Here is a 12283-nt window from a genome sequence, read left to right as displayed (position 1 = left end):
AAAATCCTCATTTGCAAAAAAGCACTTGCTATTGTTAAGCCAAACAATATTGGTCATGGGCCTTAAAAGTGTCTTGGTGCAGAGGAGCTGACATAACGTGGCTAGCCTTCACACAACCCCGCCCTAGACAGTGAGGCCCTCCTCTGATTGGCTGAATCATGGCGCAAAAAGGAATTCAGGAAAGTAGCATTCAGTTGCTCATAGACACTGATCTCAGGTCTGTTTTGTGCCATTTCCCCGTAATAGTTATGGTCAGCATTTTGGGGGTGGAGAAGCTGATCCTAGATCTGTGTCAAAGGGCAACTTTTGAGAGTGGGTAGAAGTTGAACCTAACCACTGATACAATCAGATCGTTTTCCATCACTATAACGGTCAAAAATAGAATTCTCAATCTTCAGGGTAATCTGATCCTAGATCTGTAGTTAAGGGCAACTTCTACCACAAGCCAGCTTGTTTCCAGAGAAACACAGCAGTAGATGGGTCTGGTGATGAGAGTGGAGGAGAGGCATGTGTGGTGGGTAGGCAGGTTTACCTTCCAGGTGCTGATACGTGTAGTAGCCATAGTGATTCCCCCTCCCTAGGTGAGCAGACATGCAGAGGAGGCGGCCGCAGTAGGGACAGACAGAACAAACACCATGCCAGAGGAGGCCAGGAGAGAGGACACACACACACACACACACACACGCACACACACACACACACAGAGCAGAGGGTGAAAATGTTGCAGCAAGGAGAAAATGCAGCGCCATTCTTTGCCTCACACGCACACCCCAGAGTCCACACACACACACACCCCCCAGAGTCCACACACACCCCCCAGAGTCCACACACACCCCCCCAGAGTCCACACACACCCCCCCCAGAGTCCACACACACACCCCCCAGAGTCCACACACACACCCCCCAGAGTCCACACACACACCCCCCAGAGTCCACACACACACCCCCCAGAGTCCACACACACCCCGCACACATACTTGTGCGAACATGCAGGGAAATAGTCCAAACACACACACTTCAGACTTCCACACACAGCTTTCCCCCAAACACTCAACACACACCTTGAATCCCTCATGCGGAAAGAAGAAAACCCTAGCCTGGGAGACATGCTCTTTTGTTGCAATGCACTCAAACGGATCTCAAACCTTCAAACCAAATCACTTAGATACCGGAATAACTATTAACTACTAAATAAATCTCTGACGGGGTTAAGATGGTTCTGAGACAGGGTTAGTTAGCTGTTTGGGTGATAGGTTGGTCAGGGGAGCATGGAGGGCAACAAACAGCTGTTAGGACAAGCCCAGCAGTGAGGACTCGCCAAGTTACTGGACACATCTATCTGAGGACTAGCTAACTTAGACCTGATGTATTCTCTTGGTGGCGTGGGAGGGGGTACAATAAACTGTGCAGGAGATGCTTCTAAGGCCCACTCACTCACCTTGTACTCAGGGCATCAGGGAGTCTGGTCCATTCAGTATATTTCCTACACTGCCGCTGAAGGTGTGTGAATGTCAGTGCACAATCACACAGCCATTACACGGTTCTGTTGGCTATGTGAGTAGAACTAACTGGGCCTTCCTTACAGAATGTCTGTGCTCTCTTGTGTTCGGCGTCAGCTGGGAAAGTGTGTATCTTCAAGTGTGTGTCTACCTGTATCTCTGTGTGTGTGTGTGTGTGTGTGTGTGTGTGTGTGTGTGTGTGTGTGTGTGTGTGAGATGCACCTGGGCTGAGCTCAACCAGGTAAGGCAGTTTCTCTGGGGGTAGAGAGCCGTACAAGGGCCCGTCCATGCCCTTCCCTCTGAGGCCCTTGTCCTCTGGTTTCCGGCCCTTCTTAGGCACGTAGTCTGGAGGTCTCTTCTTCAGCTGGAACACTAGGGCTCCTGAAACAACACAAGGAGCTGCGTTGTGACCCAGAGCTACCAGGAGAGGGCAGTACAGACGGGGGACGTCAGATAAAAACACAACCCATACAGACAATGAACTAGTTTAAAACCTCAACAACCAAGTCGGTTAAAACTAGCTTTTGGTTGTTCTTGTAAAGTCAACTCCCTTTAGATCTGCACGTTTCATTGAGACTTTTGGTTGTTCTTGTAAAGTCAACTCCCTTTAGATCTGCACGTTTCATTGAGACTTTTGATTGTTCTTGTAAAGTCAACTCCCTTTAGATCTGCACGTTTCATTGAGACTTTTGGTTGTTCTTGTAAAGCCAACTCCCTTTAGATCTGCACGTTTCATTGAGACTTTTGATTGTTCTTGTAAAGTCAACTCCCTTTAGATCTGCACGTTTCATTGAGACTTTTGGTTGTTCTTGTAAAGTCAACTCCCTTTAGATCTGCACGTTTCATTGAGACTTTTGATTGTTCTTGTAAAGCCAACTCCCTTTAGATCTGCACGTTTCATTGAGACTTTTGATTGTTCTTGTAAAGTCAACTCCCTTTAGATCTGCACGTTTCATTGAGACCTTTGCGTCAACAGTACCTCTGTCGTTGGGCCAGTCTCTGAAGATCTGAAGAGGACACTCCGTATCGTCCAGGACCATCTCCTTCCCAGACTTGTCATCTGTGTGCTGCAGGACCACAAAACACAACCGTAAAACCACCACACATTCAACTGGAAGAGTGACATATCAACATGCATCGACTTGTGACCACACAACCATGGCTTAAATATAGGGTGGTGTATATAGGGTGTACATAGGATGTGTTCCAAACCATTTTATTATTTTCCATTAGAACATAAGCCAATAGCTAGCTGCTCTCCCTTTTCCTTGGTATGTCTCCCTCCATGTCTCCTTCCCACAGACATGACCTCTCACTCTATTCCTGTCCAACCCTCTCTCCCTCCTTCTCTCCCTAATAATGGTCTCTCCCTCACATCTCTGCTGTAGTAATGACTGACTGTCCAACAAGACGCTGGTGAGAAACATGCGCTGTCCATGTCTGGTCACAGCAGTTTGATGTTGTATATATTAATGACAGGTGTATAATTGAGAGGCGGATGGCAGGCTGGAGAGAGGGAGGGAGGGGGTACTGAATGTGATTGGCTGTGACTGGAGCTGTCAGGCGGCAGGGATAGGAGGCGTGTGGCGACGAAGGTCAGCGCTTTAGCGTGGAGATGTCTGTCACCACGTGACAGGAGAGATTAGGCCAGCCATTCTGCTGCTACTCTGTCATCCCTTCCCGGGACTCCATACACACACACACACCTGCTGGCCTGGCACTTTGAAGAAAAGCAATTAAATTACAACCAAACCGAAGACTGTGTCAACAGTCCCTTTCCTGTTTTAATCTGACAGACGACTAGGAAGAGTGTGGATGGCTGGATGAGACAGAGTTGAATCAGGCGGGTTGGTGCTGGGTCGGAATGAAAGCTCTCCAGGACCACGGTTGGCTTCCAACGGGGGAGAGTAAGGTCTAGTTGTTCTTGGTAAGGGATGGGGTGCAGACTCTTACCCTGGCGATGCAGTACTCCCGGGGGTTCTCCTTCTCCAAGCCGTACTTCTCCAGGGCCTCCACCACAGCAAAGTCTGCCATGTCTGTAGTAGACAGCAGGATGGTCTTATAAGGGATGTTGGGCTTCAGACTGTCTGCATAGATCCTCAACGTCCCCCCTAAGAGACAGAAACAGGCGTTGGAGTAACACACACACAGCACGTGACACATTCATTTTATTGTGCCACATCTGTACTCAATATATTTTGTTTTCCTTTTGCAGAAATATTCCACATAGCAGCATACCTCACCATCAGCACTCTGTCACACACACTTTCTTTTCTCTCTCTATCAGACTACAGACTGGCTCGGAGTTAACAGACAGGGCTGTAGGTCTAGGACGCTTGCCCATTTCACACAGGGCTTTACTCCTCTGGACTGGGACTAGAGAGAGAGAGAGACTGAGGAGGAAGTGGGAAGGGGGTTTATGTCCGTGTCAGATAGAGGGGGTTTTAGCTGGGAGTGAACCAGCAGAGAAGACCAGCGGGCTTATGGTTCAGGCCTCCAGATTACATAACATCTGAGGTCTGGATATCACTCAATAGGAGAAAGTCTGATAAGTTGATGCTGGATAGTAATTTTTATCATGCAGGAACTGCCGTTGTTCAAACAAACTTACAGAAGTAATCAAGGCGCTCTCATGTAGTGAATAAATGTAAAAGCCTTTCATGTATTACGGCTAGGCAGGGCAAAAATAAATAAAAACGTCTCGTCGCAGCTACAACAGCCTTCCTCAGGGTGACAAAGAATAGTGGTGGACAAACACGTTTATATCGCAACTCTCACAGGAAGTGACTCAATTCTTTACCATATGTAATTGATAAAGGAAACAAACTTGGGGGGGGGACACATTCAAGATACAAAGATGAACAAAATAAACATGGGATAATGAGAATGCAACACCACAGAAATCATAAAAGGAAAAAACGATCTGTGTACACGAGCTCACGTTAGCAAACGTTTGAACAGAGAAAAACATTTTTACCTAAAAAGAAAAATCACCCAATACTACCACCAACATCGATCGTAGACCAGCATCAAATTCTATTGGAAAATGCACATGAAGGTTTGGTATAAGCAACAGCCTTACAATACCATGGCAAGGTCAGCCTTCCAGAAGCAAGATGCCATTCCTAAACCTCGTTTTCAAACAAGTCCACCATTTTCCCAGTTAACAACAATGTTTTGCCTTAATGCCTTCACCCAAAAAAATGTCTCGCAATGTCGATAAACTACTTGAACACAGGAATAAGGTGTACAGAGGTAATCTCACTAAACAAGAAAATGAAGCCATTACATGGCTTTCTGAGAATGACAACGTTCACAGTGTGACAGATATTTTATGGGGAAGGGACAAATACACTGCTCAAAAAAATAAAGGGAACACTTAAACAACACAATGTAACTCCAAGTCAATCACACTTCTGTGAAATCAAACTGTCCACTTAGGAAGCAACACTGATTGACAATACATTTCACATGCTGTTGTGCAAATGGAATAGACAAAAGGTGGAAATTATAGGCAATTAGCAAGACACCCCCAATAAAGGAGTGGTTCTGCAGGTGGTGACCACAGACCACTTCTCAGTTCCTATGCTTCCTGGCTGATGTTTTGGTCACTTTTGAATGCTGGCGGTGCTTTCACTCTAGTGGTAGCATGAGACGGAGTCTACAACCCACACAAGTGGCTCAGGTAATGCAGCTCATCCAGGATGGCACATCAATGCGAGCTGTGGCAAGAAGGTTTGCTGTTTCTGTCAGCGTAGTGTCCAGGAAACACCGTACACCTGGCGACCGTGTCAGCATGCATGCGCCCGGCCCACCACAGGAGTCGCTAGAGCGTGATGGGACAAGGACATCCCTGCCGACCAAACCCTCCCCTAACCCGTACGACGTGCGCCTTCCCAATTGTGCGCCGTCCCATGGGTCTCCCGGTCTCCCGGTCCTCGTGTTTCGAGGACGCATGGCTCTCGACCTCCGCCTCTCCCGAGTCCAAATGGGAGTTGCAGCGATGAGACAATTGGATACCACGAAATTGGGGGGGAAACAAAAGACTTTCACCCATTTAAATACCTCTCATCTGAATGTGCCAGAGTGCGGAATAATTGACAAACTCTCAACTCAAATTTACAAACGTTGGATATGACCGTGTCAGTGACCGCAGCACCAGCTAGTCACTAACGCTCTAGATAACATGAAAACAGCTCTGCTAGGGCGAGTAAAATGGTCAGTGAGGTTCGCTTATTTGTGTCTGGAAGTAGATAGCAAGCTAGACAACTTTAGCCAGTTGGCTTGGGTGTTCAACTGCCATTGTGAGGTCAGAACGCCCAGATCAACCCTACTTCCTCAGCCAGAGCGTCCAGTGTGCGAAAACTCTGAACTTATGAACAGACAATCTGACAACGCTCTGAATTTATGAACGACCCAGAGCGCACTGACAGACTGGAGGCAATTTACGAACGCACCCTAATATTACTTTCTTCTCCCTGTACATCCTAGGTTTGCTTGCTACTACATGTTACCAAAAATCCACAAGGATCCTCATAACCCTCCTGGAAGGCCAATCACAAGCAAAAATGATCCTATATCAGAGCATGCCTCCATGCATGTTGATTTCTACATTAAGCCTGGTGTCCAAACTCGTCTCTTTCCTTCAAGATACCACTCACACTCTGCGCTCAAAGATGATGGATCTTCCTATTTGCTAACAATGGATGTTGAATCTCTTTACACCAATATTGTACAATGACGGTCTGGAGGCTTTTAAGCATCATCTCCAACTAAGGCCAGAGGAAAGTACGCCCCCTGCTGACTTTCTCCTTCAATTAACACATTTTCATTTTATTTTATATATTTTTTACTTTAACCTTTATTTAACTAGGCAAGTCAGTTAACAAATTTGCTAAACAACATTTTCCTTTTCCAGGACCAGCTCTTCAGACAACAGAAGGGGACTGCTATGGGGGCTTGAGTCGCTCCAAACTATGCAAACTTATTTATGGGACTTTGGGAAGAGAAGTTTATTCTCTGTTCTGCTAACGATTTTATGTTACAAAATGGTATGGTAGATACATTTTTTTGTGTTCTCTGGAACCAAAAATGAATGGTTATAAATCCATAAATAGGTTAATTCCCTCAATGGGAATTTGAAACTGAGTTTAGAATACAGTCAAATAGAAATGTACTTTCTGGTGGCTCACTCCACACCAACATTTACAGGAAAAGTACGCGCCGCAATACTATGCTCAGGGCGGACAGTTTTCACCCTGCTAGTCTGATTAAGAACATTCCCTTCAGACAATTTCAATTCAAAGGCTGCACCGTATTTGTTGACAGGGAGGAAGATTGAGGAATAAGCTGTGGAAATGCATTCTAGGTTTCAGCAACAGGGATGCAAACCTAGTGTTAAACAAGTCTCTCACCAAAGCTAAATCTCTGGAAAGAGAAAGACTTCTCAAAACACACCCACAGGCTTCAAACCCCCAAACTAAATCTACTCTCTGACCCGCCTCAGCGAAGAGGTAGCCGGGGTTCAGGATATCATTCAACGCAATTGGAGTATCATTGAAAGTGACCATAAGTCGATGTGTTCTCTGAACCGGCAGCATTTTCTACAGAAGGGCCCCTACCCTCAAGGATAAGTTGGTGCGCAGCGAACTCACCCGCGTAACTAAGCCAAGTTGGCTCCCCAAGCCCACAGGCAACTTCCCATGTGGTAACTGCAATCACATTGTAAAAACAAATCTGTTCAGGGACCTAGAATCTGTCAAGTGCAACACCACATGTGTTGATGTAGTGGCTGGAGTGCCCATGTGGGTGCTTTTACATAGGACGTACTCAGAGAAGGCTCAAGGACAGGGATCTTTAAACTGGATCTTTAGAATAAGGGCCACTGCATTGCCAGGTCTAAACGAGGAAATTAAGTATTCTCCCTTCCTGTAAGAGATGTTGAATTTTTTTGTTCTTCATTTTGTTGTTCTCTATTCAGAAGTCTGCTAACATGAGCTCGTATACCGTTTGTTTTTTCCTTTAACGATATTACATTTCATTTGTGGTGTGGCACTCTCCTTATCCCATGTTTATTTTGTTCCTCTTTGTTTCTTGAATGTGTTTTTTCCCCTTTATCAATTACAAAGAATTGAGTCACGTCCTGTGAGAGTTGCGATAAACATGTTTGTCCGCCACTATTCTTTGTCACCCTGAGGAAGGCTGTTGTAGCTGCGACAAGACGTTTTTTATTTATTTTTGCCCTGCCTAGCCGTAATACATTAAAGGCTTTTACATTTTTTCACTACATGAGAGTACCTTGATTACTTCAGTAAGTTTGCTTGCACAACGGCAGTTTACTATGCTGCATCAACTTCTGTTTGTTCCATAGTATTTCACCCCATGATCAAAGAGCACCTCATGGATTAACTATAAATCAAAAGAGGCCCTCCCCTCATGTGCCTCTAAGAAGCTAGTCTAATTAAAGAAGTGGCCAATGGTAGAAAGTTGCCCCTAACCTCAGATCTAGGATCAGATTAAACTAGATTAAAAACAAATGTTTTTACTTCTTCTAAATAACACTTGAGATCAACGCATTTTTAAAACAGTTATGTCATAGCATCACCACTTGACCAAAACAGATTTGGGATACAGAGAAGAGGCTGCAAAAGAAAAACTACGGAGGGAGGAGAAGAGAAAAAAAAATCCTACGGACATTTTTAGTGTTCCCTCCCATGGTTGGCAGAGGGCTGTAAGCCATTGGGAACAAGATGTGAGGCCTGGCAGTGCCAGCCAGTGTGGTGTGTTCACTGAGGACATGGGCTAAAGCGGATTAGAGTGGCCCCCTGCTCTGTCTGGCCCAGGCCTTATGTAATTACAGTATGGAGACCGGGTGTTCTCCATTGGCAACAGATAGGACCGGGACCAGAGACAATGGCTTTGGACTGGCCGATAGGTATATCTCGCTCTCTCACACACACTAAAAACGGCTTAGCTATCACAGTGTCCTTTTCAAATAAAAGTAACACATTCTAAATTGATAGATCCAGGAGTCCCAGGACCTTACCCGAGTCTGGCCTGCCGTCGCTGCTGCGGAACTCCTGCATCCTCTTCTCCAGTTTCTGCTGCCGCCTCCTCTTCATCACCACCTCGGGGTTAGAGATGGTCCTGGTGAAGCTGTTCTCCGGCATGTCCTTGTACACCTCTGCTGCCAGTCTGGAGTTCTCTCTGGAGGAGCAGGAGAAACAACACTCAGAAGTACTTCACTGCAAACCTACTCAAAGAAATATATTTTCTTTACCATGCAGGTTACTTTTTCATACACTAGCAGTACTATATATATATATATATATATATATATAAGCTACAAGTGACATTGCCCTCCTTACCCATCTTCTCTGTTCAGTGCTTGCTCATCTCCGTCCGCAATGTGAGCCTCCTTCTCTCTCTTCTTCTCCTTCTTCTTCTCTTTCTTGGACAGTGTCCGTTTGAAGTTCTGGATTACTCCCTCCTTCTCCCTCTCTGGCCCGTTGCTCTGCATCTTCTGTTCCGAGAGAGAACAAGAGAAAGCGAGAGAGACAGACAAGGGGAAAGGTTACGATAGGTGAGAGGGTGTGAGGTTTGTTACTAAGTGTTTTATTAAGGCAATCATTGGTATTAGGGGGCCCCAGAGGGGGACTGGCTGGGCTGGGGCCTTAGGACTCAGTGACCCTAGGCATCCACACAGAGTTGGAACGGGGCCTACTTAACACCTAGAGCCTGAGGCCTAGGGGTCTGGGCACCACTCTACCAACTAGCCAAATAAAACCATCAGCTGACAGACAGAACAACAGGGTCAGAGTTCAATCAAAAGCCAAAATTTGAACTGAATTGGCCATAGAAAGCAGAGAGAGCGAGAGCCTTTTCAGAGGGGATCAGTTGGAGTCTAAATCCCCATAAAGCATTAGATGTGTTAAAGCCTTCTAGTGTTCCAGAACTGAACTGTCAAATAGCTGAGCAGGGGACTCTTCTGAGAAGACTGCATCTCTTCCACTCCCCAAAAGCACTCCTGATCTCCTATCACTCACTCAACACGCTCACACATTTCAGCCTAAAAGCCTTTTGGGGAGCCCTCTATGTACCTCTAGTAGCAGATGCTTTTAGGAGGCGAGGAGAGGTGCTGCCACTAAGAGGAGATAAATGTAGTTTAAGATCTGCTTCCCCTGTGATGACTGGAATGATGAGTTAAAAGACCCTTTCAGACTGGGTAGGAGAATTGTGTGTGTGTTTAAAAGATCTTTACTGCTCCCCTGGGCAGAGGTGGTTGATTATCCTCACACTGGTCAGAGTGTAGCCACTCATCCCAAGAGATGAAACACACATAACTCATTCACATCTCACACACAAACGCCCCCCCACACACACTACAGCTTTTTATCCGAGGCCAGGGGGAGAAACACATATTTGGCTGAGGAAATGGAAAGAGGTTCGGGGAGCCGAGGTACTAGAGGTCAAGTATAAAATAAAACAGTTGCATCTCTCTAGGGTGCTAAAGAGCACTAAAGAAATCTCGGAGCAGGAGGCACTTCATTGTATCAGAAGTCTCGGAGCAGGAGGCACTACATTGTATCAGAAGTCTCGGAGCAGGAGGCACTTCATTGTATCAGAAGTCTCGGAGCAGGAGGCACTTCATTGTATCAGAAGTCTCGGAGCAGGAGGCACTTCATTGTATCAGAAGTCTCGGAGCAGGAGGCACTTCATTGTATCAGAAGTCTCGGAGCAGGAGGCACTTCATTGTATCAGAAGTCTCGGAGCAGGAGGCACGTCATTGTATCAGAGCCAGAAGTCTCTGAGCAGGAGGCACTTCATTGTATCAGAGCCAGAAGTCTCGGAGAAGGAGGCACTTCATTGTATCAGAGCCAGAAGTCTCGGAGAAGGAGGCACTTCATTGTATCAGAGCCAGGATGCACATCAACACATTGAGCAGTCAGTTCCTATGATCCTCTAATGAAATATAGACTAACAAGATCATAGCAGTGGATTTGATGGTTGGGTATTTAGTTACAGTTCTGCAGAGCAATCTGATAGTGTTATCATAGCAAAGGTCCTGCTGTGCAGCAGTTTTGAGTCATTTCACTGATGGCCACATCTAAGAATAGAATAGGTCCCTTGTTATTTTCCAAAGATGTAACGCACATTCCCAGGAATCCCCAAATCACAACATATAGCCCAGTACTTGCTTGATGTCTAGCAGAAGCATACTGGAAGCCAGGCTTGCCTAAGACCGCTCTGCTCCTTGCTGCTGCTGCTGTTGTCGTCACTCACCTTGGGGATGATGTCGTTCTCATTCTTGAGGACGAAGCGTCCCTCGCGGTCGTCTTTGTTCCAGTTGAGCTGCACCACCAGTGGCTTCTCATCCAGGTCCAGCTTCCGTTCTTCTGCCAGAGAGGGGGAGTCTACCACTTAACACACTGCTTTACACCCTGTTAACCCACACCAGTTAACCCACACCCCTATACACCCACACCCCTATACAGCCAGCTTAGTGAGCTCTAGGCTATATACTCTAATTTAACATAAATAAACATTAGAATAAGCTTAGGATAAAGCATTAATGATTGACATAGGCAAATGTGGTAGGACTGCGGAGATTTTAAATATTACTATATAAAAGCAGGCCTAAATGAGCTTTTCACCACTGTGCGAGAAGAAAAGCACAACTGTACTATGCAGGCACACACGTACAGTACACACTCTTCCTCTCTCAATATGAAGAGATATCAAAGCCTGGACTGAGGGCTGCTGATCTCAAGGTCACATTAAGCACCATGGGAGCTGGACCCTGCTCTCCTGGCTTCTCTGTGGCGCAGGCTAACAGTCTTTGTCTTGTGACCCCAACAGAGTGGCTAACTCAAAGCAGATTGTCAAAACCACATATCCAAACAAATAAGCAACCTGATGTTGAATGTTAGCAGTCTAATGCTAGGTGTGATCGACCATAATACCTGTTCAATATCCTTGGTCTACTTACTAAACAACCCACCGCAACACACACACCCATCCTTCCACTCACCCCCGCTGACGTGGACCTCGTAGAGGGAGTATTTTGGCGAGGAGAGCATCCTCATGTCGGGCCGGAACTTCTCGGCCAGCGTCTCGATGACGTCCTGAGTGGTGGCCGTGGAGGACACGCGGATGCACTTGGTGGCAAAGTTCCCCGCCACGCGGTCCTGGAAGTAGAAACGCATCACGCCGTGGAACTCCAAGTCCTGAAAGAGAGGAAAGATGAGAGGTAATTTGTTTCCTTCACAGCTGAAGGGCCAAGTTTGGCTTCTTTCTTCCTCTCTCACACTTTCATAACAAACACTTCATGCTACACCAACACTGAGCGTCTTGAAAAATCACATTTATCCCCCGGAGTAAAAATATATATTATTTTGTTGAACGCAGCCTTATTTTGACAACAGTAACCTCGTAACCAACCTGCAGCTGATATTTGAGCGAGGAGATATTTCTGGGACATGATAAGAAGTAATGGAAAGAGGAGAGGACGGTAGTCGGGGGATAGCTGCTCCTGTTTCTAACTCACCACGGAGAGAGAAGGATAAAAGGAAAGAGATCGAGAGGGAAGAGAGAGGGAAGACGCTGGAGGAACCTGCTCTCCTTATTTGTCTGTACAATAGAGAAGCAGGCGCTCTGTAGCTACAATGATTGAGCAATATGAGCTTAGCCAGGATGTGTATCCAGACATGGAATCACTGGTCACTTTAATAATGTTTACATACTGTATTCTAGTCAAGGCCATCCTATTTAACTATTGCTGTACA

General features: G+C 46.1%; 1 protein-coding gene across 21 annotated transcripts in view; it reads right to left on the bottom strand.

The window, feature by feature from the left end:
- Window positions 1–12283, bottom strand: part of LOC139582975 (afadin-like) — a 123930-nt gene that overhangs the window by 52407 nt on the left and 59240 nt on the right. For 11 of the 21 annotated variants that reach the window (XM_071413504.1, XM_071413515.1, XM_071413513.1 and 8 more), the window contains exons 2-9: window positions 11530–11725; window positions 10782–10894; window positions 8867–9021; window positions 8545–8705; window positions 3453–3610; window positions 2479–2566; window positions 1722–1880; window positions 533–577 (exon numbers count right to left, since the gene is read on the bottom strand). In XM_071413504.1, the coding sequence (XP_071269605.1) occupies window positions 533–577; window positions 1722–1880; window positions 2479–2566; window positions 3453–3610; window positions 8545–8705; window positions 8867–9021; window positions 10782–10894; window positions 11530–11725 (1075 nt within the window). The remainder of the gene's footprint in view (window positions 1–532; window positions 578–1721; window positions 1881–2478; window positions 2567–3452; window positions 3611–8544; window positions 8706–8866; window positions 9022–10781; window positions 10895–11529; window positions 11726–12283) is intronic. The other 10 variants (XM_071413505.1, XM_071413519.1, XM_071413526.1 and 7 more) reach the window with 3 other exon arrangements.

This window comes from Salvelinus alpinus, chromosome 8, assembly GCF_045679555.1.
Source record: "Salvelinus alpinus chromosome 8, SLU_Salpinus.1, whole genome shotgun sequence".
In the NCBI taxonomy this organism is placed as follows: Eukaryota; Metazoa; Chordata; class Actinopteri; order Salmoniformes; family Salmonidae; genus Salvelinus; species Salvelinus alpinus.
Note: the sequence above shows the minus strand (reverse complement) of the source record. Positions and strands in the feature narration are given on the sequence as shown.